Source organism: Drosophila albomicans, chromosome 3, assembly GCF_009650485.2.
Source record: "Drosophila albomicans strain 15112-1751.03 chromosome 3, ASM965048v2, whole genome shotgun sequence".
NCBI lineage: Eukaryota > Metazoa > Arthropoda > Insecta > Diptera > Drosophilidae > Drosophila > Drosophila albomicans.
The window spans coordinates 34,036-58,744 of record NC_047629.2 but is presented as its reverse complement, the minus strand read 5'-3'; the positions used below and the strand labels follow the sequence as shown (position 1 = coordinate 58,744).

The window sequence follows — 24,709 nt, the reverse complement described above, 5'->3', positions numbered from 1 at the left end:
CGTTTATTATTTCTGTTATTTTTTGAACTCTTTTTTTATGCCTCTCGTTCGCTATGTGGCACAACAGCTTCAGCTTCAGTTTCAGCTTCAGCTTCGCGTCTTCAGCAATCCCCATCTCAGCAAACATTCTTGGCTGCATTCATATTTTCACACCCTTTAGGATTATTTCGTGCATGGCATGGCCATGTGTGCGGCTCAAGAGCGCTGCAGGAGCTGCTCCTGTTACCATTTCTACTAAAATGTACTCTTGCTATACCCTGTGTTTGTATATATACTTACTTAAGGTAAACACTACCTTGGTGTTTTTCAAATGTAGATCGTATAGTATTTATAGCTTTCAAAAGAATTTTTGTGCTACGATCGGCAATCAAATAATTATTATAAGTTTGAAAATAATAAACCTTAAAAAACCTTAAGAATTATGATCAACTTTTTTTCTACAATAATTTCTATTTTAAAAAGATCAAATGAGTATTAGACACATGTTATTTACAATACACAATGGTATACGAATGACATTTCCATAATTTTGGATATGTAGTGATGGAACTAGAAAATAATATTTTTAGAAAACTGAGCTCTATATTAATAAATTACGAATTAAAACATCAGACCGATTTTAACAAAACTTCTAAATTTTATTGAAGATTATGAACCCTTTGTTTAAAAGAATTTATTTTTAAAAGTATTTCAAAAAGTATTTTTGATTTAATTACTAAAATATGATGGAAGCCTAAATGACCATAAGAAGCGAAATCTTCCGTCATGAGATATAGGATATCTTCTTATCGTGCAGCTGGCCTGCAAACCTACAACTGGTCTCCACATCTTTTTTAAAGCAATTTAAATTAACAGCAATGGCATCACCCGTGTGGTTATATAAGTGTGTATATGCGCTGATGTGTATGTGTGTGTGTGTGTTTGTTTATGCCTCATGGCTTCATGGTTGCTCTGACTCTGACTCCGACTCCGACTCCAACTCCGATCCTGACTCTGACTGCAACGTTAGGACAGAAGGATGTCAGGACTACGACGGCACGGCGACTGCTCGTCGTGCAATTGGAATGCAATTTGTTATGGAAGTTAAGTCTCCACTTGTCAGTTAAGTTTACGCTTGGCTGTTTGACTGTTGTCGCATGTTGCCATGTGGCCCATGTTGCCCATCCATATGCATGTTTGTACGTTCATGTCCACGTCCACATCCTCCACTTGCTTCTCCATGGCTGCTGTGTTGACTGTCCTGGCTGGATGGCTGGCTGGCTGGCTGGCTTGAGCGCTGTGTAGTTAAAAATAATTAAAGTCTTTAAATATTTAAATTAATTTGCAGTGCTGCACAAAATGAATATTGTGCTGTTAATTGGCCCCAAAAGCCAAACGGTCGTATGCACAATATTTTTTTTTTTATTTTTTTTTAATATATTACGAACGTCATCAGAAAGCAACAAATGAACAATTAAAACAAAAGAAATATATTTTTTCTTTACATTTGTATCCCCATATATGTTATTTGTTATAAAAAGTATAAATTTGAATAATTAATTTTTTTTTTTTTAATTTATAATTTACTGATTGTATTACTATTGCGTTAATAATGAAAAATAATGGCACATTACCCAAGACAGTTACAAATAAATAAATAATAAGAATAAAACTATAACGGGTATTTTTTGGTAAATCTGGTTTTATTGAAAATGAGTAGCGGATATCTCACAGTCGAGCACACTCGATTGAAGCTTTCTTAATTGTCAAATGTAATTTCAAATTTAAGTAAAAGGAATTTTATTTTAATTATAAGCATTATATAAATGAATTGCCAAAATTCTTAGTTATTCAATATCTATGCAGCATGTTCAAAAAAGTCTGATCAACAGCATTACAGAAATTTATTCAATATAGACAATTAGAAATCTTAAATTGTTTATTTAATAGATTCAGCCTAACATGTTAAACCTATTTCTGAGTCACTTTTTTACAGATAACTTACATTGTCGAATTTGTTTTACACAACTACTTAAAACAACTGTCCAAAACATATAAGCGTAAAGAGAAATTTTCAGTAGCAAATAGGAGGAGCAAGTTTTGACTTGAAAATCGATGGCGCCAATGCCAACTGTGGAGCTCTTAGTAAGACATTGCGAGCAATAAGTGTAGCCGTTATTTTGACATATAGCGCCGGCTTAGGCAACTGCGAACTAATGGAGCTGAAGACCAAAATAACTACACACAAACCAGAGCAGCTAAATACACAGCCTAAAATTATGCTACATGTTATATATATATGTAGTATATAGTACAGTCTCATAAGCAGCCGATTTACATGCAGCAAAAATGTTGATTAGAAAATTAATTAAGGTTTTTACGATGCCGCCAGTTTTACGAGTCGAGCCACTGAGCCAAAGCTGAACCCAAGCTGAATCCTCATCGTTGTCGTTTTCGTTGTCGACGTCGTCATCATCGTCAGGCTTTCATGCTTGGAGAAACTTTCGCTCGGCGAATTTATGACATTTTTATGGCGGGCTGCCATGCGAGGGCGGCTCGTAAAAAGTACGTAAAAACTTTTGTGCCCGGGCAATTGATAAGCCAGTCAGCCAGTCAGCTAGTACGTTCCCTTGAATCCTTGCTTCTTCCTTGCGTCAACAATGATTTCAGCTGGCATTGGGCGCATATGCAGATGAGTTTGCCATAAAAAGCCAAGTGAATTTCGATCAATAAATAAATTGTACGCGCAATGTGCGAAGCCTTTCTTTGCACTGGGCGGGTACACGCCCACAATTTTGGATAGCTGCCGCCGCTGTAGCTTTATGATGAGAATTGAATTTCCCGTTCTCCGAACAGACGACGACGAGTAATCATCATAAAAACCGAAATCCTAGCAAATTAGTATTTGAATACAAAATACAAGGGGTGGGTGAGAAAGGGTATAAAAAAGTCGTAGAACTTTCGAGTCATAATGCTTGTATATTTTATGGGTAGCTGACAGACGAGGCCACCCCCCCCCCCCCCCGTGACTCGCGTCGCTGCATGCAGGAGTTGAAAGCAAAAAGGGGGTTACTTCTGATGCCACACATTGCACAATGGCGCAACTTGACGAAATCATTATTTCGCTCCGACATTTATTGATGCCATAAACTTGAAGATTTATGCGTATGCCACCGACGCACAACACAACGGAGCACAACACCCCTCTAGCGTGTTGCACATTGCACGGGACACACCGCAGCGCCGCTGTGGCAAATGGCAAATCCTAAGCCCTCTTGTAACCGCATAACGCAAAAACCCACCCGGCCAGCTACGCAGCACATTGATACCCGCAATTGGGCGATGCCAACTCCAATTCACTTTGCTACGTGGCCATGTCAAATTTTTGGCATATTGCACCACAGTGGGACACAGTATACGCTGGCTGGCTGGCACAGTGTTTCATTCCTGCATTACTCGGTCTCCTAACCTTGCTTATAAAGTACATTCGTGTTTGTGTATAAGAAATAGTACTACACATACAACAGCGTGTTAATTTATTTAAATTGACTACGTGCAAAGTTTACTTGCTTCAGCGTCTTCTGCCACGCCTCCTATTTGCTGTCATTGCCCATCCTCACATCTCACCCCTTACCCCTCGCTCCAAACCACCCATCAGCCATCAATGCGTTGAAGGGAGTGTGGGACTGTCTCAATGTTTGCACAAATTTCACATTTTACTGCGCGTCGTCGACTCCGTTGTCGTTTTTGTCTTCAAATGCAAACCAATTTGCAAACGTCGCCGGAATGTGTAGCTGAGATTTACACTGGCTTTGACGACACTTCGTAGACGCTATCATCTGCAGAATTAAAGCATCAAGTTCTTGACGCAGTGTCAACCACATTTGGTACTCTTGAAATATTTTAGTAATTTTAATTCTACACAACAATAAGAAAGATAGGGCTACAGTCGACCATGTTATTCTTAAAATATGCCAAATACATATTCTGAAACACACTTAAATATACCGAACGCTATATTTGTTATATCAATCTACTAATTTATTGAAAATATATCATAGAGTATAAAATATACCAGATTATCTGAATCACTTATAAAATTTTATCTGATTGCGACAAAACTTTCAGGAATCATAGGGACTATAGTTATAGAGAGACTGGCATGGCTATAGACGCAGATCAAGAATATATATACTTTATGTGGTCGAAAATAAATTCATTTGCTTGCACATACATTTGCTGAAGGCAGTCGAAACTCATTAATAATGTGATATAACATATTCCAAAATATCCGCAGAGAATTTAAAAATATATTATCTGAATAAAATTATGATCGCACAAAAAATATTTTCAAAAATATACATTGAGTATTTCGAAATATTTTTGGATTTGGCAATTATCGTCATCATAATTTGCTGCAGCTTTATTTATATAGTAATACTCGTATTTAGCAATATTCGTACAGTCTCTTAAATAGCTTGAAATACACATCCGTTACATATGTAAATATGTGAATAATTCCATGGACCCCAGGGCTTTCCATGTAGCGCAGCTGGCGAACGCGCGCGCATAAAAACTCATTTGAAAGAGTGCCTCGACTCCGACTCTGACTCCAGCACCAACACCAACTTCAACGCTGCGGCTGTGGCTGGACGAAGACGATGAGTACGACGTGCACCAGAGACAACAGCTTGGCAGTCAGTGGATGGAACACGCCCGTACTGTCAATTTGGTTTGGGTGAGATTTGTGGATTGGGCGCTGGAGCGTTGCGTTCAAGTGCACATTGCCTGTGGGTCGCTATGCATGAGCACAGCTGCTACAGCAACTTCTGCTGCTGATTCTGCTGTTCCAGCTACTTTTCCCCAGGCTGTCTTGGCAACAATTCGCGTGTCAACAATAAGCGCAATAACTTAAGTTGCATTCAATGGTTGGGTCCGTGGAGTTGCCGTGAAGCCAATGACAGGCGTTGAATGCATCCAAACAGCAGATGCAGGTGCAGATGCAGTTGACTCCAGGTCCAGGTGCCTGACTCTCCTGCTAGCTAATTAACTGGCAAATGAATTTCAACAACAACAACAACCAAGAGGACAAGCAGCACAATGTGCCGTGTAAACAGTGTCCACTTGTGCAGCAGCTACTTGAGCTCCTTCGGTTATGGCTCCTCCAATGAAGTGGCGTGCGCCTCGTCACGCAATCCAGCTGGCAATCCTTCCCATAGGGCCACTGGCAAAGTTTGTCAATTTAAGTTATTCATAGCGTTGGCAAACGCCATTCAAAATTCAAGACCTGGAGATGGGAGATGCTAGAAAGAAACAATGAACTGCACATTTTCTCATTTACAATTTTTTAATCCTTTGGTTGTGGCATATTCATATTAACAGTGAATAGTAGTAATATATTGTTTTGGAAGCTGGTCCTACTTTAGCTTATTATATATGTAGATATATCCACAGCTTTAACAATTGTCTTTTCGTTAAAAGAAATAAGTTGAATAAATAGAAGCCTAAAAATACAGATTACAACTAAATTGAGCAAAATGATAAATTTGCAATAAATTTTAAACGTTCTGAGAATATGACATGCCTAAAACTATAGTTAGTTATGTATATAGCTTGTATATACTAATCACAAAACTTTTTTGTTTTTCATATTCTAACGTTAGGGACAAATTATAAGGAATAACTGGGAAGGAAATAAAGAAATTACATGCTAATCTAAACAATAAATTTTGAATGCGCATAATTCACATAATTCTTGTGACTAGATTTCATATTGTCGGACGCTGAATTAATCTGTCAGCGCCTAAAAGCATACTAACAACACATCAGCTCATCTAAGTCAAGCGATTGTTCTTGAAAAAACTGGCCAACAACAGCATCGCAAAGGATGTGGTGAGGAATATACTGCCCGGAATGGACCGGCGTATAGGTAAATTGGGATCACGTTCGCGTTGGGCAAATAGCTCCACATCCGCTTCATAAGTCTCATAATTGTTCCAATGCAGACACTTTTTCACTGCATAGTCCCAGCGCCGATACAACAGTTCACGACCTGCAATGTTAAATAGATGTTATTGATGGAATGTTGATTCTATTATGTCTACATACGATTTTGTGTTGTAGTCGGAGAGAAGACATCCGTTGGAGGTGCGTACATGCGCGTCGCATAAGGTAATGACACCACTCGCATTGTTACACCAGCGGCTATCATGGCCCCTAATCCAGCTGGTGATGTAGTCTGTGGACGTTCCAGCATCCATCCAATTATATCTGCAACAAACTGTACTAGGTGACTGTCCTCCGAGTATTCGCCACCGAATGTCAAAACGGGAGGCATGCAAGCTGGATCCCAGTTTGTCGTATCCTTTTTAAAGGCCTGAAGTACTTCGTAGATTTGAAATCCAGTTGCTTCATACGCGGCTTGTGTGATGTTCTCCGCTGTCGTTTGGCTGGTTAATCCCAGTATAATACCACGCGCGTCATAGCGCCAGTAGGGAGCGTAGAGACCATGGAATGCGGGCACAAATGTAATCTCCGAGCGCTTAGCCGCAAGCCCACACTCCGCATTTAGCATGCTTGAGGAACAGGACGAGGAAATCATAGAGTTCTCGCCAATGAATGTATTCAATGACTCTACCACATTATCATTGGAACTGATTTCTGTACTAATTTTAAGTCCCTGGCGCAGCCAGTTAACCGTCGAACCAGCATTGGAAATGGCACCTTCGAGCGTGAAATGCGTATCTGCTGTGGGACCCAGTTTATGTGCGATGCCCGTGATCAGTCCATTGTCTGACTCAATCATCTGTTGAGCCGTATTAAGCAGCACAAAGCAGCTGTCATCTAGCGTACAGACATTCTGACCAGCCTTGATACACAATTGGCCCAGCAGGGCAGCTGGCTGTTCACCCATTACGCCCGCAATAGGCACTCCCAATAAAGGCCCCTCGACAATGTACCCGAAGATCTCAGAGTTGGAACGTATCCGTGGCAGTATTCCCATTGGCAGTTTAAAGAATTTACATAGCTTCGCGTCCCACTGCTGTCCGGCAAGATTCATTAAAGAGGTGTAGTGCGCATTCGTCACGTCCGTTGAGTGAACACCCACATCGACGCCTCCAGTTAAGTTCTATACAAATATTAGATTTTCTGTTAACACAAAAGTAGTCTTTTTGGCTACCGTACTTACCCATAGAAGCCAGGAATCCAGTGTGCCAAACATGCATTGCTCATCTTCAACAGCCTTGGCCACCGATGGCACATTTTCCAGTAACCACTTGATCTTCAAGGCGCTAAAACAACTGCTTAAAGGCAGCCCGCTGCGATGACGCACATAATTCACATTGCGCTTGACATTGTTTAACAAGGACTTAAGCAGTGGGGTGCTACGACAATCAGACCAACCGATAGCATTGTGCAGTGCTTGTCCCGTCTGTTTGTTCCAAAGCACAGTGGTGCCGCGTTGATTTGAAATGCCCACCGCAATGATGTCATGCGGACTGATTTCCAATATTACTAAATTTTTATAGGCAGTCTACAGCGAATATACGAATATACGCAGTACATTGGGGGTGTTACAGTTTGGGTTAGTGAAGATGGTGATATAATCGAAATTTTGCGTTACGCACCTCGATGCACTCCTGCATGTGTTTCCATATCTCGGCGGGATCATATTCCAGCCAACCTGCATTGTGCACTATCTGACGCAATTTGAGTTCATGATAAGCCAGCACCTCGGCGTTTTTCGTTGAATAAATCTATGGAAATAGATATTGACTCAGCTTCACTTTGCGTGTGTGTGTGTGTTTTGTGTTTTGCAGTGTGTTTGTAAATTTTCCTTTCGACCTCTTACCAGAAAACGGCAGTGGGTACTGCTCACGTATGCAACGCCAATGAGAGCTCCAAATCTTCCATAGCGCCCGTCGTTCATATTTTTCATCAATTTATTGGAAACAAGCACGTGCCTTATGTTCTGTGCCGGACGCGCGCCAAATGCGACGCTTGCAATTCGTTGATTTGATGTTTTTTACGATGCCGTCAACACGTCCACACCTCCGTCTTGCTGAGTCCGACGACCAGGCGCCCAATATGAATTCCTTTTTGTGCACTGTTAAATGTGATGCATAGTTTAATGAAATCGAGCAAAATTTTTAAACGACTCATTGATTGTTATTTAAGCAGCGGTACACTAATGTGACCGCACGGAAAGTATGGTAAAATACTAAAACCATTCGACAATCCCTCAATATACCAAAAACATTGAAATACTAAATAACGTATGGTAAACAGCTGAGATTTAAATTATCTTTTGTCGAAGAATATTTGAATTCTACCAATAACGGACTTTTTCCTTTGTGCTTTAAATACAATACAAATAAAGAGTTACCGAAAAGAATGAATAAAAAACAACCTAAGAAATTTATAATGAAATCGGTTTAATTTTGGAGTCGCCTGTTAAAAATATTTTTCTTAAAATTGACTTTATTGATCATCATACGAGTAGTTTAATTAATTATGTATTCATTTACATGACTTGGTGACCTTTGTTGGTTAGCTTGTTTACAATAGATGACAACAACATCTATTTGAAAAAAAAAACCTTTAAATATATTTTTTGATTTTGTTTACTCGAATTCTAAACATTTGAAAGTCTTTTGGAGGTTTATTTATCAAAGACTAAGCAACGTTTTAATGCTTCTTGTCTGTGATGCTAAATACAATGTAACTCCTAAATCGAAGCTACCATTAAATTTAATTAATTGAAATATATACATACCTATAAACACCCAAATATATTTTCTTTTCAATAAATCACAGATTTCACAGCTTCAATAGTTTTTGTATATATTTGCATCAAACTTACGCATGAGCTTTAGTGGGTTTCAACAGAGTATGACGAGATGCTTTAGAGCAAGTACTCGACAATCAAACACCCACTACATATGAAGGCTTACATCTTTATACATAATGTAGCTGTTGCTCTTACATTTTCGAGAATTATGTTACATGGTAATTAGAGCGACTTTGGTCGCAATAGTGCAATAAATAAATGTAGAAAAGTTGCTGAGTCATTCTTATTATTAAAAATTCTTGCACAAAAGCATGAGAATTATGTTATTGGCTTTATAGGTACAGGGTATAAAAGTGCTTTGTAATGCTCAATTTGCAGATTTTGGCCGTATAAGACTTGATTAGCGATTGTATAAGAGCGCAAAATGCGACTCGCTCACTAAAAAATACTGAGAGCAGTCAATATTTCAATCAACAGAGTAATATAATTAGTGTTGACATGGCCTAAAAATTAGCTTTCAAGATGAACAAAATTACAATTTTTTGAATAAAACTTTAATTTAATGTAGTAAAATATTGCATGTTTTGTAAAGAAAAGTATAAAAATCATTTCGTGTCCAAGATTTAGCTTTAAACAGCTAGAGCCAAAAGCAGCTTTGTTTATAGTCTGCTTGCTCATAACTTGTTTGTTTTGTGTGATAAGTTCGAGTATAAAACAAACACTGGGAGTGGGGGCTGCAGTTAGTTGCTCTCTGGAATCGCACGAGTTCAGTTCTTCATAGCAAAAAAATGATTGCTACCTGTTGTCTTATCATAACCGCAAGTGTGCTGCTGCACTGGCTCTATAGGGTCAATAAAGACTACCACATTCTGGCTTTCTTTGCACGGCGAGTACATACCAAGGATGGTCGCCCTGTAGAAGATATTGCTCCTATTCCAAAGGGCAAGACTATATTTGCCAATAGCTTTGATCTCTACGGACTAGACGATGGTAATCCAAATTTAAAATCATTGTGCTTCAGTTTTATAAAAAAAATTATTATATTTGGAGTATAGCCGGAGTTTTCAAACATTCCCGAAAATTAGCCAAGGAATTGGGCGGCAGCTATTTGATATATAGTTTGGGCACCGCAGTGTACAGTGTCATCGATCCGGAAACAGTAGAATTTGTCGTAAATAATACCAATCTCATTACAAAAGGAATGGTTTATAATTTCATGAGACCAGCTATACGAACTGGTTTATTAACCGCATCAGGTAATATATGGAGAAATCCAAATTAATAATTAACAGAGGTAATTCATTCACTTTATTGTAGGTCAAAAATGGCATTTACGACGTAAGATGATAACACCCACATTCCATTTCAATATATTAGGTCAATTTGAGGAAGTTTTCAAGTTAGTTGTTTTAAAAATGAAAAAATAACAGAAAAATAATAAATTTTTTATTTTTTATATGCATGTATAGAGCGGAAAGTCTAAAGTTCATTGAGCAGTTTCACGATCAAACCGAGAGTGTAATATCCGTCACCGATCTTATACCCAAGTTTACACTCAACAGTATATGTGGTGAGTACACATTAAGTTAATCAGTTTCAATTAATTCAATGTAAAAATTAAATGCTTTATAGAAACGGCAATGGGCATTAAACTAGATGATATGATTGAGAAAGGCGATCGCTATCGGGAAAGCATGAAAATGGTTGAAAAATTATTTATTATGCGTGTAAGCAATCCCCTGCATTATAATAACACCATGTATAATTGGCTGGCCGCTAGTAGAGATGCTCCTTATCTGAAGGTAATGCACGATTTCTCCAGTGAAATCATTGCCAAACGTCGCCTTCTTTTAGAAGATGAGCTATTTCAAAGAAGTCAAGATCAAATGCCGGATGATGACATGTAAGTGGGATTACAATAAAAATGTCTCTCGCTTGTATAGTATGTGGGATGTAGGTCACATATGTATATTTTATTCATTCATTTTTAATATTTTTCAAATTTAGTTATATCAACAAGAAAAGAAGGTTTGCCATGTTGGACACTTTGATATGTGCTGAGAAAGATGGTCTAATTGATCATGAAGGCATCTGTGAAGAAGTCGATACATTAATGTTTGGTGGTTTTGATACCACATCAATGTGTTTAATTTTTACACTCATGAATCTTTCATTGCACTCAGAAGAACAGGAGCGATGCTATCAAGAAATTGTGGAAAATATAGATGGTAAGTAGAAAAATTAAATTACATCATCAGTTAACTAATTGCTTTTCAATAGATGATCTAACCACTTTGGACATTAACCAGCTGACGAAACTTAAATACATGGAGTGCGTTATTAAGGAAACCGTTCGCATGTATCCATCAGCACCTGTAATAGCTCGCGAGACATTGAACGCAACCGAATTGCCAAATGGTCTTATCTTGCCCGTGGGCACCCAAATTGTGGTGCAAATATTCGATCTTCATCATAATCCCAAGTATTGGGATAATCCAGAGAAGTTTGATCCAGACCGTTTCCTGCCTGAAAACATGAAGGATCGCCACACATATGCCTTTATTCCATTTAGTGCTGGTCAGCGAAATTGTGTTGGTAAGTTTTGGTTTTATTCTCACTTATTACATCACTAATTTACTTTAATGCTATAGGTCAAAAGTACGCGATGCTTGAAATCAAAACCCTATTAATCTATATTATAAAACAATTGAAGATTTTACCTTTGTTTGATCCCAAAGATCTTATATTGCACAGCGGTATTACCCTTGGTGTTAAAAATAATATTAAAGTTAAGCTTGTGAGAAGAAATAAATAAATAATTATTATTTTTATAAGTAAATAAATGCAAAATATGCACCTTGAACTGAACTTAAACAATTTTAAATTGTAGCCGCCAAACCATTAATAAATATACTGAAAATTAATATACTAAAAATGTTTTTAAATGCGGCGAAGCGGTCTTCAAGTTGGCAATTTGGCAGAAATGCAATGCAGTTGGCAGCACCGCGTAGAGTGAGCGTGCGCAGAGCGCGTAAAACAAAACTGAAAAAACAGAGAGGCACAGAAGACGTCGCGCACGCAACGGTGTTTTAGAAATTGCTAAATAAAAATAAAACCCTTCATTGATATTGATGCGCAATTGAAAGGTCAATCAATGGAGAGAAAGGACTCCATTGCTGGCAGCTTAATTCAGCAAAATACAAGTCGTTGCAGTGAAAGTCGTAAGGAAATCCAAATCGAAACGCAAAAATCTTCAAGGAGCAAAATATTGGTAACTGGACTCAAAGTCAAAATGCAACGATATTATGCAGAACGTGAGACAACGGGGCCAGAGTTCGGTAAGTACGTCCTTTTTGTAAGCACAATACACAATTGAAAAGTGCAGAATCAACCCCCAGTCTAAGTCATAGCACACAACAGTCTTCCCTTAATAGAGAGAAGACGGTCTAAGGGTTGCTCTTAGTGTTATTGTTTTTGCTGTTGTTGTTGTTATTGTGACTGCCTCAGCTGCGAAGAACGTAGAATGCCTAATAAACTGTGACGCAGATTTTAACGATTTTTCACAAAAACCCACAGACGATCGTCTAATAAAACTGGTTCGTGCTAATCCTGCCATCTATGATGTGAGCCATCCGCATTATCGACGCAATCCCGTGCGCGTGGACATATGGGATCGCATAGCTAATGAGCTAGGAGCTTCATGTAAGATGATATACTATATAAGAAATCTGATATTGCGATGGTGCTAGAAAATAATGAACTACTAAATTCATAGCTAGAGATCTTCTGCGTATCAGTTTTAAAAATATCCGTAATCTTAAGTAATATTTTTTAATTTACAGCACGTTTTCTACAAACGAAATGGAAAAACATACGCTACAATTATCTGCAGGAAATTAAGGCACTAGAAACGGGCCAGGTAAATCCGAATGTACGCAAACGACGTTTCACTGAGGATTTATCCTTCTTACAAAATACCGCACAATCGTACAACGTGAAAAAGGCGCAAGCCTACATTACCCAGACTAATACACCTAATAATGTAAGTGGTGGTGGTGGTGGTGGCAGTAGCGACAATGACAGCAACAGTTTTCTATACCCGGATCCGGAGCACTTGCGCATCGATCCGTCGGACAGTTATGATATTATCGAACTGGACGATAACAGCGAGGATGGCTCGGCGCATGTGGAGGATGGTCACAGCGATAATGAAATTGTGCCCGAGTTAATGGTGATGGAGCCCAAACCCGATGTATCGATGCAGTTCCATGATTCGGCAGTCAATGGCAACGGCAATGGCAGCAATAGCCACAACAATACACAAGTTAGCTCACCGGCCTCCTCACCTCTGCTTACACCTATGGTGGTCATGGGCAACGGCGACGAACAGTCGCAGATACCTCAGTACATGAAATCCGAGTACCAACAAAGCAATAACACATCGCTCTCCAATGGCGAAGTAACCATTGAGCCCATCTTTAAATCCGCTGTGACACGACGGTCAGCCCCCGTTGATGATATAATGGCGAAAGCAGCGAAACGAAAGGCAATGGCAGCTCCTTTGCCAACATTAACACCAATCAATGATCCTATCGAACTCTACTGTCTATCCCTGGTTGACACTCTGCGGAGCATGCCCAGATCGGAACGAGAACGCGTGAAATTTGAGTTTGCCAGCATTCTCAAAGATGCCAAGTACAAAGACGAGGCTTAATCAATTGCATTACCTCAAATGTCATGGCAAAAATTTACCGGATCATTATACATACGTACAATTATAAGTAATATTATTTGTATATTTATTATTATGATTATTATTATGTGCAAAATAATTAGATTTTTCTAAGACGCTAATTAGGCTAAGCTTAATCTTTATACTTATATATTTAGTTTTTTTATTACAATGATGTAGTATGTGTCCATATCTATTCAGTTGTATCAACCAAATAAAATGAATTACAAAAGTAACTCGATATTACAAAAAGAAGAAATTGTTTTATCCGTCCCTCCCCTTTCCTTTATCCCCAAAACAATTTCAGCAAAAACCCATCTTCCACTGTAAGTAAACAATTTTTTTATTGTTTGCAGCTCAAACAAACGATTTTATTTAGCATAATAATTAGACGTATTTAAGGTATTTCGTAGTCGAAACATTTTAGATAATAATATATGTATGTATATAGTTTCTATTATCGCTGGTCGATGTAACATTTAGATTCATTAATGATCAGTGTGAGTTTCAATCAAACTACATTTATCTTTCTCAATTATAATCTACAGAAAACTTTGTTTTAAAAGTCTTTACGGATGCTCAAAAAGAAAATCTTCAATTTAGACCGATTAGTGTTATAATTCTCTATATATTTCATATATAGTGTGTAAGGGCATACGTACAACAATATTATTAATAAATAGTCACGCGTTAGATGTTTACAAGCAATTACAAACTATTAGTAAACTCCCATAAAAGTTATGGGTGGTACATCAACTAAATATATTGTATGATCAGGATCTCAACTATGTATAAACTAAAACCATATAGAATCCTATGTGTAAGTAATCAAAACAGTAAACAAATTGTCAGTTTTATGTCTGAGCTGCTATTATATCTATCATCTATAATCTACAATTCGCGTTGCGGTGTATTTAGCACAGAGCTTTGAGTTTGTAATTGACGCCCATTGGCAGCTGCCTCCTGGCCTGCTTTGTTGCTATCATCGGTGTCCAAAATGTCAGAGAGATCATACATATTGGGCTGATAGGCCATCAGTTGGGAGCCAGAGCTAGCTGCAATTATAAAATGATTCATATATTTAGAATTGACAATATAGATATTGCTTTTTGCACACACCTTTTTTATCACCGCCCATGTTGTCATTTAAAAAGGATAAACCATAATTATCCAGCACATCCGAGTCGTTAAATAACTGCAATTAAAAAAGAAGATAAATTTCAGTTAAAATTAATCTTTCACATTCTGATTTTTTAGGAATAAGCTCAGGTTAGCTGTCGTTTGCTAACCTTTAGTAGCAGGTCCTCGTCGGTTAACTGCACAAGAGGCATCCTGCCGACAACGCCCATGGGCGAGGCCTGGACATTCACATAGAATAAAATATACATAAAAAGTTAAGAACTATTTCGTTTAAGCGGACACACGGATAGCTATTCAGTAGGAAGTGCTTAGTGCGAGCTCTTTCTGCTATTCAGTTGTTTGATACTTACACCCAACAGCATGTTTTGATCAATGGATACGCCCTCGGTGCGTAACAAATCTTTCAACGTATCCAATTCATCTTGCATGTTATCCAAATGTCCGGTAACCTCATCACTGCAACAGCCACAGAAAATTTCATTATAGTTATCATAATCTTGTAATTTAATGCTAAAGGCTGTAGGGTCAACCAACCGAGTTTCGTGCACATTATCGCCGGTATACTTGGCCACTGTCATTGCCTGCTGCTGCTGCTGTTGTTGTTGTTGTTGATCCTCCTTGATAGCAGCAGCTGCTTTGGAAGTTGATGCCAAGTTTGCATCGGTCACCAAAGGGTTCTCATTGTTGCCGGCCAATTCAAAGGTAACCGGCACATTGGCAAACTTGCCGTTGCTAACTGTGGTGAGGCCAAATTGTTGCTGCTGATCCAACTTATTAGCTTGGTCATCAATACCAGTAGCAGACATTAATGAATCATCCTGTAAAGTTTTATTATTATTAATATAAGGCTGATGAATTAATAAATGTATTACTTACTTCAAATATGTTAGTGGGCATATCGTTGCTAAGAAAGTTCACATTGTATAGATCGGTGCTGCTGGTCTCTGGCTGATCTAGCAATGATGGCATGTCGCCCCCTACACTAGCCAAGTCTGGTTCTGTCTTCACTAACAAAGGCTGTGGCATTACCTGCAACTGCTCCTTGGCTGGTGAACGAGTGCGCGGTGACTTCGATGATACATCCACATCCAATGGCGACTGTTCTGCTATGTCGGACAAGCGACGACGTTGCTTGTTCTTCTCTTTAAGCATCTGACGATTCCGTGCCTCCTGTTCACGTACCATCGGCGTTGTTAACACATTCACCTGCTCATCACCGCTAAACGGGCTACTGGCACCTGGCTGAATATTATGTTCCGATACATGGGACTCGGGTGCCTCGGTGACCGTATAAAGAACTTGTTGGCCAGTTGGCGAGCGTGCTGCATTGGTGGCCACTTCGTTGCCAGACAACAGTTGACCAGCAATGAAATCCTCAGCACTCTGATTCGAATAATCATAATTTTGCGAACTACTGACGCTTATGTTCGACCGAGGTCGCTCCATGGCGAGTGGGGAAACGCTTTCAGCATCATAGTGCTTGGCATAGGGGCTGTTCGGGTTCATGACCTCATCGAGCAGCTCCTCACTGAGCTCATGTATAACAGGGCCGCTTTCGCTCTCAGATTCACTCGCATTGCGCTGGCGAGCATTCTCCGGTGTATCGTTAATCATTAGCTGCATGTGACGCTTAACACCAGACATATTTCGAGACGGTTGCACAATCGAGATGAGAAACTGTATCAGCTTGTTGACAATTTGCTGCTGCTTGGCATGCTTCTGGCGTAGTGAGGCAATCTCTCGCCAGAGCGCCTCATTCTCCTGTTTCATAACGGAAAACCGCGAGTCCAAATTATCTTGACGTCCGCGCATTGCCTTTACATCGCTCAGCACCTTGGACACGGTCTCCTGCTTTAACACGCTCTTCTCATCAACACTCTTAGTGTTGGAAATCTTGCGCTTGATGTGATCCAACAGATACGGATAGTTGCGCTTAAAGCAAGGATGTGAAAACTCAATTTCATCGCGATCAAAACGAAGCCCACCATTCTCAATCGAGGTGATCTTATGAAAGCCATCTGAAAGGCAAATCCAAAATTATGTTATTAGATAAAAATAATGCGTGGTTATAAAATATTTATTAACTTACACATATTTAATTGCCGTATAAAACTGGCCATGTTGTTGTGCTTGTAATTAAGTGGCAACAATTCGCGAGCAAATTGAGCCTGATTTTGTATAATAAAACTGCGGCCATCCTGCAAAGAACAAAAAAAACATTAAATTTGAATTAGAGAAATATACTTAAATTAGATTACTAAATCAAGTCAACATTTAAATATTTGCTTGGTCATTGGCTGAAAGTTCGCTATTTATTATCAAACTTTTAATAGAACGCTTATATTAGTATGCTTTTTGCCTTAATTCATAATACGTCATTTACTCAATCCTCTTATCTCACTTTTAGCCTAAAGATAAAAATATTCGACCAATATTTGCATTGCTCCCACCAAATGAAAAAATTAAAAACCTCAAAATGGCTTTTACGGGATACTGATAAGAAGGGCACGAAAGCACGTCGATACGAGGCATAAAATAATTATCTCATTATAAAGCCGCAAAAGAGGGAGCGTGTGAAACATGGAAGTGGTAATAATCACTTGACGAAAGCCTACAGCCAAAACAGAATGACAAACAGCAAAAAAAAAAAAAAAAAAAAAAAAAAAACAGTCAATTGAATAGCGCACGGGACAAATGGAAAATTTTACAGAGATGCATTCGACGGACAGACGGATGTGCGGTAGCAGGAGAGAGGGAGAGACGGAGGGCACGCACGTACGCACTCACGGTCGCTGGCCTATGTAAAGCAAGAGAAGACGGAAAGAAGAGAAAAATGAGAGCGCAGCCCCCACAAATGCATACGTGCCATTTAGCACAGAAATAACAACAACATCAACAAGAAATGTGCAGACAACGATGACGTAGTGAAAGTCAGTCTGCGTGTTTTGTTTTTGTATTTTTTCTCTTGATGTAACGAAACACCTGCGTTTTGTTGTTATTGTTGCTATGCTAAATGAAAATAAATGTGTACTATAGATGTAAATAAACAATATGGCGACTCACCTTGCTCCAGCAAATTAAGTTATTCGTATCCGGATCATCCACCAGACGCCAGAGCTTAGCCAAAAACGCTGGCACTCCGCTGCCGGCGCCCGTTTCACCAACTGTATGCATTGTGCGACGTGATCGCTGCTTCTGCTGCTGCTCGAGATCCTCGTCGTCCTCCTCTTCGTCAGTTGATTCGTGCTTTAGCTGCACGGCCTTTAAAGTTGCTCGCTTCTTGGACATATAAAGCGACGTTAACAACTACAATGTGTGTGAAAATTGCAAGGTGAAAAAGATAACTTAAATCAATGAATATGCTTTTTTTTCGTTTTTCATTTTTTCTTTTCACGATGGGCACAGTCCAGATAAAGTAATTCATATGTATGTGAAGGTATATGTGTGTGTGTGGCACCTACCGCAACACTTTACAGCTGTTTTCTTGCTTGTTAAACGTTTGAAGTTGACTTTTTCAATGTTTTTGAATAACTTTACACCCTGTTTTGATCAAATCTTATATTCACTTTTAATACTTTATAGTTTTTTGATAAAATTTCAACAATTTAATGCACAGCGTAATTGTTCAATCTCACGAATAAAATATTTTCTCTTCTTCGTCCGCAATGTCTATCGCTATCGCTCTCGACGTTAACTCGCAAAAACCTATCGAAGTCAACGCTGCTGCTATTTATATAGTCGCAAAAAGTATCGAGTACTCGCTGGTAATTTCTGGCGCGAGACAACGATACCTGCATTTGAATTGTTTACTAAATTGACAGTCATCTAGTTTTTAATTAGCACTTCACTAATAATTTGATTATTCTAATCATTTATTATAATTTTTGATATTGGTTGCTGGTAGTTAAATGCACAAAGGGCTTGTAATAAAGGAGCGCTATCCAACACTACTCATTTAACATTAGCCATTCGTTAACACTGTACATATGCTGAAAAATGGCTGACACTTTTAATTGCCGAATCAAGTGATTGTTTTAGTGCATTTTTGCTTAAAATAATAGTGAAATATGCCGAAAACTACTTATGACTAATAAACGAATGTAATTTAATGTTAAACTAATTTAATGCATGTGTTAAAACACACTAAAGGTATGTAAAATCACGTTTCTAACTGCGGCTCGTCGTTGTGCACGACTGCGTGAGAAAAATTGAAGGTAAGAAGTAGAATACAAAAGGGCCCGCAAACTGTTTTCTTGGTTCTCTCTTTTTTTCTATATGTGTTTGTGTGCAAAGTGCCTGTGTGTGCGTGTGAACAGCAACAAATTGCTTGAAAAAGGCGCCAGTTTGTTGTTGCTAAACCTGAATGAAGAAGAAAAACAACTAGTGCATCGAAAATTAACAGATTTATTTTGTTTTGCTTTTGTTCTTAATTCATAGAAAAGACTGCGCACAAAGCTAAACTCGGCACTAAAAAAGAGAAGTAATCGAAATGATGAACAACCATTTTCACTTGCAACCACACGAGCACAACACGCCACAAAATGTGGCACCACAATTCGCAGGCGCTGTGTCCGCCCCAACCACCTCATACAGTTATTTAACACAACCAGCAACCGGAGCACCAAATGGCCAGCAGTGGCTTACCTATCAAATACTTCCGCCTGCGCCTGCAACACTGGCAACAAATGCTGGCGGCGGGTTACCGTCAGCACTAAGTGCCCCAAAGCGGCACTATTATGCAAACGCTACCACAACAACAGCAGCAGCAACGCATCCCAACAGCATTCAAATCACCAACAACTATGCCACGCAACAGCAGCAGCAGACACAACAACCGACGCAATCAAGTCCGTTTAAAGCGAATAACATCAATAACATTCGCATTATCAGCACAGCGCCCAATGTTTATAGTTTAAACAAAGGCACAGAACAACTGAATCAATTGTATGCTGCCCCAACATCAACAACAGCCACTGCCACAGCTGCCGAGTTGTATGCCCCAGTTGGCGCATACTACACAACATCGGCCAGTTTGCAACCAAAGCTGCAGCCACCGCCATTGGTTCCTGTGAGCAACAACAGCAATAGTGTTGCACTTGCCACCTTGCCGAACAATGCAGCGCCGTCGTCGACCGTGGTTTTGGATCGTATTAACATCTGCATTAACAATCATTACGCGGAGCCAAATCTCTGCCAGCCCTCACCGATAATACCCGCAATACAGCACAAGGCATTGATACCTCTTATCGATAGCAGCACAGCTGACAGCAGCTGTAGCAGCACCAGCAGCTGCATCTCGAACGGTCGAAGCAGCTCAAGCGTCACCAACGCCGTCATTGTGATCGATGAGCCAGATTCCACAACAACCACGCCACACACACCGCCCACAACACCAGAAACTTTGAGCTCGCCCTTGAAGTCTCCAGAAAGCAGCGGTGCCGGATCGCCGACGACACAACTAAAGCAGAGCTACACTAGGTCACCGAAAATTGGTCTTGAAGAATCTTCGGCTGTCGTTTTAGCTGCAGCGCCACCAACACCTCCCACACCACCGCCAGTCGTAATAAGCCCCGTTCCTGCTCCAGCTGCTGTTCCCGCACCCATCAATTATGCACTGCAAGAGGATGTGTTTATCAAATGCAATGATGGACGCTTTTATTTAGGCACAATAATCGCTCAGTCTGAACAACAATATCTAGTGCGATTCGATGATAAGTCGGAGCAATGGTGTGAGCGAGAAAAACTTCGCAAACTGGGTAACGAACCGAGCAGTGGGGGCGGTGCAGCAACCAGCACGACTGGACCCATGTGCGTGGCCTGCAAGCGAGCACAACATGATGATATTGTCGAGATTTGCGAACGTTGCGGTCGTGGTTATCATCGCGGATGCACAACAGAAATTGCCAGTGGCATTTGGTGTTGCAAACGCTGCGCCAAGCCAATGAAGATGCAGCCAGCGATTGTGCAACACGAGGCTAGCAAACCACAAGGCATTTGTCGACAGCTGCCGTATCATGTAAGTTTGAGTCAAGCAACAATAGCATTATTATACCCGGTATCCAAAGACTTTGAAAGGTACTACTGCACTATGAAATATTTATATTTTTCATCAGATAGTCAATATCTATTTAGATTAATTTTAAAGATAGAGTGTTCTATTATGCTATTAAGATTTATAAACATTATGAATCGATAATACATTTTGAATATATCGAAAATCTAATGTTTGTTTACCAGCTCTTATATTAGCATTTACTTATTCATATTATGAACCTTACATTAAATGTCGACAAATAATATTCACGTTTTATAATTAACAATTTGCTGTTGTTGAACAGGTGGACAAGCTGAGCTGGGATGAAAAGCATCGAGTGAATGAGGAGCAAATTTATTGCTATTGTGGCAAACCTGGAAAATTCGATTATAATATGTTGCAATGTTGCAAGTGCCGCAATTGGTTTCACACACAATGTATGCAAGACTTTAAGGGCAAATTGTTGCGTGGCGACATGTAAGTTAATTAATTAATCCACTCATTGTTAGAGGTGAAAACTGATTTAATATATCTTACAGGTTTTTCATCTTTTGTTGTACGGTGTGTAACGATGGCGTTGAGTTTGTACGCCGTCTGCAAATCGATTGGGTCGATATGCTGCACATAACGTTGTACAATCTCCGCAAACATCAGCATCAGAAATACCATCATTTACTCAAGGATATTTGGCCATTTATCCTGGAGCAGCGGCAACAGTTTCCCATCTGCGACGAATGGCGTCAGCTTCCGGAAACAACGCTAATGGAACGCATAAAGCATACGTTAAAAGAGTATTCCGATCGTTTTGTTTGTGGTCGCGAGTTTAAACGTGCGCCGGCTTACTATGCACTAAGGCACAGTGGTCCACCATTAACACCGAGTGTGTTTCTACAACCACACGAAGAGCTCAGTGATGAGCTGTTGGTTGATAAGTTTAGATTATTACTGATGCCAGGAGAAGTGCAGAAGACAAAAGTGCATACAAAGCCAGCGCGAGATAATGCTACCAAGAACGTTTCCGCCAAGGATGTGTACGAGTTTCACACAGATGACGACGAAGAGGAGGCAGTGGAAGCTGAAGCAGAGGTAGATACCAGCGAAGATGAAATTCCCATTAAACAAATCATGGATATGGCCAAAAAGCAAAGCAACCAGCAATCAACTGTAACAGTCGAAGATCCACAGGTAAGCATTTCAATAGATTATTAATTAATCTGCAACATACATTGACTGTTATTATAATTATAGCAGGTTTGCAGCACACCAGAATGCACGCCCGATCTAGCCGATGATAATGCCAACGATGGTGAGCCTCCTAAACTCATGGCACCTGCACCACCTCAGGTCAATGTTGCGGTCAATGGCAACAGCAATAGCAATGGCAATAGCCGTAAACGCAAAGCATTCCGTTCGTCGAAACGTTACGACAGCAGCCGCAACTGTGATCTCTCGTCTGATGAGAACTCGAGTAGCAGCCGTGGCACCAGTTCACTGGATCTCATCATACCACCGCCAGTTAATTTCCTTGGTCGCAACAATCCCTTCCTGATGGCCACGCCCAAGAAGTCAACACAACAGCGTAATGTCGGCACCGCTGTTGGCGTTGCTGGCATCATCAACAGCATTTTCAAGCTGAAGCATAATGCCAAGCATTTGAGCAATATTGAGCTGGTCAAGGCGGGAACGGCTGCGCAACAGCCGCGCATGGTGCGCACCATTAAGCGAAGACTGAGTGCCAAAGATATTACCATTGGGCCCAATCAGGAGGTGCGCCGTCGGCGCACCAGGCGACTGACGACGGCCATCGAGGTGAGTTGTGTTTTCCACTCTTGCTTATCTAACATACTAATAGTTTTATTTGGACTCTGATTTGCAGGTGATCAACACCACAACAATAAATCCCATACCTAGCCACTACTTTCCCATCTATGCCAAAGATTTGCAGCCACCGCCGCCTGTACCGTTGCTGCCACCAGAAAAGCCAACGCACGGTCGCCTGCTGCGTCAACGACCACAAAAGTCACGCGGCGGTTCGCCGGGCAACAGTCGACGCAATTCGACCAGTTCCACGGCCACCAATGTCAGCAGCAGCGCCAGCAGTGGTGGCGCAACCGTTAATGCTCACTCGATGCTGGACTTAAAGCAATCGGTGAACAGATACTTTGGCGGCGCCATGAATCGCATCGATGCTGGCGAATCCTTTGCTATACGCGCAAAACGGCGAATGGGAAATGGACAAGTTCAGTATCTGGTAGAATGGGGAGGCGATACATCAGCTACCACTACTTCAACCACCATGGCAACGAATGGAAACTAAACATAACATAAGATCTATTCGGATTAACTATTTTTTATTATCATTTTCTTTAGGGTTTTTATTCAATTATTGTTTAAGCAGTATACTGCCAATTTTTTAGGCCCAATTTTAGTTTTGTTAAACTTTGAGAATCGACTGCCAACATAGTAAAATATTCAACAAATGTTTGGCATTCAAAAAATGCAACTGATTACAGGTTTTAATTGTGCAATGGCAGTTAATGGTTGAATTAAGTAACAAAAATTCAAAATTTCTATATACAACAATTTGGCTCTTAAAAGTATTACAACATTAACTAATGCTATTGTTTAATCGCATAAATTTACTGCTGAAAAAATGAACCGTATTAATGTATACACATTTATTCGCAAGAATATGGTAGTTAAGTTTCAGTTCAGTTCCAACTATTTTATAATTTATATATATATTTTCGAAAAATATATATTTAATGTACTTGAACATAAACAAATCATGTTATGCATACAAAATCTATTTGAGGTGTACTAAACACAACACAAATTTATTAAAGCAAATCAATTAGGGATAAACAAATTTACCCATAGATTAGATATAATATAATTCATTAATTGTAGTATTACATTAAAAAAAAAATCTATACGAAATCAAAATCGAGTTGAACATTAAAAAAAAAAAATCTCATGCATTTGCATTATAAAATAACAAATCGAGCATTAAGCTACATATGTGTGTAAAATGTTTAAATAAATGTTTATACTTAATACTTGTAAAATACTGTCAGTCTCCAGTAGAGTCAAAGAAAAATAATGCAGGGATGATTTTGATATGAAATTGCGAAATTCAGTTATCAAAAGTTCCTTGAATCATAGTAGGCGACAGAGGCGATAAAAAATGTTGACACTTCAGTTTTGGCCTGTGTCAGTCTGCCTGCTACCTCATTAGGAGACACACTTTGAAACTAAAAATTGGTTTATTACCCAAAAAATAAACTTTAAAAAAAAAATAATTAATAACTTGTTCAATGCAGTCTTTTCATTGCATTTCTTGAGTGTTCTTTATTTCGTAAAAAATACAAAAATAAAAAAAAAGTTACATTTTTACAAGTGAAGTTAAACATTTAATACTTTTGTTCGTCGTGTTCGTCTTTTCAAGGCTTTGCTTCTGAATAACATCGAATTTGCTGCACCGCAAAATCGGTAAGTTCAATTGGGGGAATTCCAGGTTAGATTTCCATGTTTCTAGAAAAATCCGTACTACAACTTACGGATGGAATATTAAATGATCTTTACATATAGAAATCATCGTTTTATATTACTCCTTAAAGTTGTCATATTTTCCGTCTTTGAAATATGCACCTTTGTTAATATTATTAATATACATATGTAGGTACATTTATACATACATATGTATGTATATATTTAAATAATTTAAATTAATGAGGAAGGAAGTATTGTCAGCAATGTCAACTGTCAAAAGTACTGCAGGGTAATTTTATAGTAATTACTACTTTTAGACAAAAGAACAAATATTGTACAAAGATAGCAAAATTATCATTTCAATTATCCATTCAACATGCATAGAATATTATGATTTTGTATTGTCAACGAACTCATAGTGTTGGAAAACAATTGCATGCGGTGTTGGCCAATGAACACATATGTCAAACGTGCGATGTCAGCGAGTTGCATTTCTCTTCACATACCACCGAGTTATTTTCTCCCTCCCTGGGTGAAGGCG

At 39.2% G+C, this 24,709-nt stretch overlaps 5 protein-coding genes across 12 annotated transcripts; 3 read left to right on the top strand and 2 right to left on the bottom strand.

Moving 5' to 3' along the window:
- Positions 1 to 5,315: 5,315 nt before the first annotated feature.
- On the bottom strand, positions 5,316 to 8,178 carry LOC117569877 (glycerol kinase). The gene is made up of 5 exons (XM_034251216.2): positions 7,832 to 8,178; positions 7,608 to 7,736; positions 7,169 to 7,513; positions 6,088 to 7,108; positions 5,316 to 6,031 (listed from the first exon to the last, which is right to left on the bottom strand). The coding sequence occupies exons 1-5, from the start codon at positions 7,916 to 7,918 to the stop codon at positions 5,814 to 5,816; spliced, it is 1,800 nt and encodes a 599-aa protein (XP_034107107.1). The 5' UTR covers positions 7,919 to 8,178; the 3' UTR covers positions 5,316 to 5,813.
- A 1,327-nt stretch (positions 8,179 to 9,505) lies between these two features.
- LOC117571225 (cytochrome P450 4p1-like) lies at positions 9,506 to 11,662 on the top strand. The gene is made up of 8 exons (XM_034253272.2): positions 9,506 to 9,760; positions 9,826 to 10,026; positions 10,088 to 10,169; positions 10,240 to 10,340; positions 10,403 to 10,673; positions 10,778 to 10,998; positions 11,051 to 11,365; positions 11,422 to 11,662. Exons 1-8 carry the CDS (start codon positions 9,559 to 9,561, stop codon positions 11,583 to 11,585), a joined length of 1,557 nt encoding a protein of 518 aa, XP_034109163.1. The 5' UTR covers positions 9,506 to 9,558; the 3' UTR covers positions 11,586 to 11,662.
- A 76-nt stretch (positions 11,663 to 11,738) lies between these two features.
- Positions 11,739 to 13,840, top strand: LOC117570421 (uncharacterized). Its single transcript, XM_034252054.2, has 3 exons — positions 11,739 to 12,108; positions 12,347 to 12,472; positions 12,613 to 13,840. Exons 1-3 carry the CDS (start codon positions 11,925 to 11,927, stop codon positions 13,482 to 13,484), a joined length of 1,182 nt encoding a protein of 393 aa, XP_034107945.1. The 5' UTR covers positions 11,739 to 11,924; the 3' UTR covers positions 13,485 to 13,840.
- Positions 13,841 to 14,110: 270 nt separating this feature from the next.
- On the bottom strand, positions 14,111 to 18,353 carry LOC117570420 (heat shock factor protein). 6 transcript variants are annotated; one of them, XM_034252052.2, is made up of 9 exons: positions 18,104 to 18,349; positions 17,706 to 17,948; positions 16,732 to 16,840; positions 15,519 to 16,660; positions 15,177 to 15,460; positions 14,993 to 15,098; positions 14,792 to 14,860; positions 14,622 to 14,697; positions 14,111 to 14,557 (listed from the first exon to the last, which is right to left on the bottom strand). In XM_034252052.2, the coding sequence occupies exons 2-9, from the start codon at positions 17,928 to 17,930 to the stop codon at positions 14,394 to 14,396; spliced, it is 2,175 nt and encodes a 724-aa protein (XP_034107943.1). In that variant the 5' UTR covers positions 17,931 to 17,948; positions 18,104 to 18,349; the 3' UTR covers positions 14,111 to 14,393. The 6 variants fall into 6 exon arrangements, with proteins under 6 accessions (XP_034107943.1, XP_051860681.1, XP_034107944.1 ...); XM_052004721.1 differs by having other exon boundaries at positions 17,706 to 17,921; XM_034252053.2 differs by having other exon boundaries at positions 17,706 to 17,918.
- A 250-nt stretch (positions 18,354 to 18,603) lies between these two features.
- LOC117570419 (polycomb protein Pcl) lies at positions 18,604 to 23,742 on the top strand. 3 transcript variants are annotated; one of them, XM_034252046.2, is made up of 6 exons: positions 18,604 to 18,791; positions 19,080 to 20,658; positions 20,981 to 21,153; positions 21,216 to 21,861; positions 21,925 to 22,485; positions 22,553 to 23,742. In XM_034252046.2, the coding sequence occupies exons 2-6, from the start codon at positions 19,132 to 19,134 to the stop codon at positions 22,991 to 22,993; spliced, it is 3,348 nt and encodes a 1,115-aa protein (XP_034107937.1). In that variant the 5' UTR covers positions 18,604 to 18,791; positions 19,080 to 19,131; the 3' UTR covers positions 22,994 to 23,742. The 3 variants fall into 3 exon arrangements, with proteins under 3 accessions (XP_034107937.1, XP_034107939.1, XP_034107936.1); XM_034252048.2 differs by having other exon boundaries at positions 18,604 to 18,856; positions 21,928 to 22,485; XM_034252045.2 differs by having other exon boundaries at positions 18,604 to 18,856.
- Positions 23,743 to 24,709: the final 967 nt, after the last annotated feature.

Bases quoted from the DNA above. Each gene is read 5' to 3' on its own strand.
- LOC117569877 (XM_034251216.2), bottom strand. From the start codon at position 7,918: ATGAAAAATATGAACGACGGGCGCTATGGAAGATTTGGAGCTCTCATT. The intron at 7,109-7,168 runs GTAAGTACGGTA...ATATTTGTATAG, and splicing joins TGGATTCCTGGCTTCTATGG to AACTTAACTGGAGGCGTCGA. The intron at 6,032-6,087 runs GTATGTAGACAT...TTAACATTGCAG, and splicing joins TCCGACTACAACACAAAATC to GTCGTGAACTGTTGTATCGG.
- LOC117571225 (XM_034253272.2), top strand. From the start codon at position 9,559: ATGATTGCTACCTGTTGTCTTATCATAACCGCAAGTGTGCTGCTGCAC. The intron at 10,027-10,087 runs GTAATATATGGA...ACTTTATTGTAG, and splicing joins TGGTTTATTAACCGCATCAG to GTCAAAAATGGCATTTACGA. The intron at 10,999-11,050 runs GTAAGTAGAAAA...GCTTTTCAATAG, and splicing joins AATTGTGGAAAATATAGATG to ATGATCTAACCACTTTGGAC.
- LOC117570421 (XM_034252054.2), top strand. From the start codon at position 11,925: ATGGAGAGAAAGGACTCCATTGCTGGCAGCTTAATTCAGCAAAATACA. The intron at 12,109-12,346 runs GTAAGTACGTCC...AAAAACCCACAG, and splicing joins GACAACGGGGCCAGAGTTCG to ACGATCGTCTAATAAAACTG. The intron at 12,473-12,612 runs GTAAGATGATAT...TTTAATTTACAG, and splicing joins TAATGAGCTAGGAGCTTCAT to CACGTTTTCTACAAACGAAA.
- LOC117570420 (XM_034252050.2), bottom strand. From the start codon at position 17,930: ATGTCCAAGAAGCGAGCAACTTTAAAGGCCGTGCAGCTAAAGCACGAA. The intron at 14,698-14,791 runs GTTAGCAAACGA...TTTTAATTGCAG, and splicing joins ACGAGGACCTGCTACTAAAG to TTATTTAACGACTCGGATGT. The intron at 14,558-14,621 runs GTGTGTGCAAAA...TTATAATTGCAG, and splicing joins CATGGGCGGTGATAAAAAAG to CTAGCTCTGGCTCCCAACTG.
- LOC117570419 (XM_034252046.2), top strand. From the start codon at position 19,132: ATGATGAACAACCATTTTCACTTGCAACCACACGAGCACAACACGCCA. The intron at 21,154-21,215 runs GTAAGTTAATTA...TATATCTTACAG, and splicing joins AAATTGTTGCGTGGCGACAT to GTTTTTCATCTTTTGTTGTA. The intron at 21,862-21,924 runs GTAAGCATTTCA...TTATAATTATAG, and splicing joins TAACAGTCGAAGATCCACAG to CAGGTTTGCAGCACACCAGA.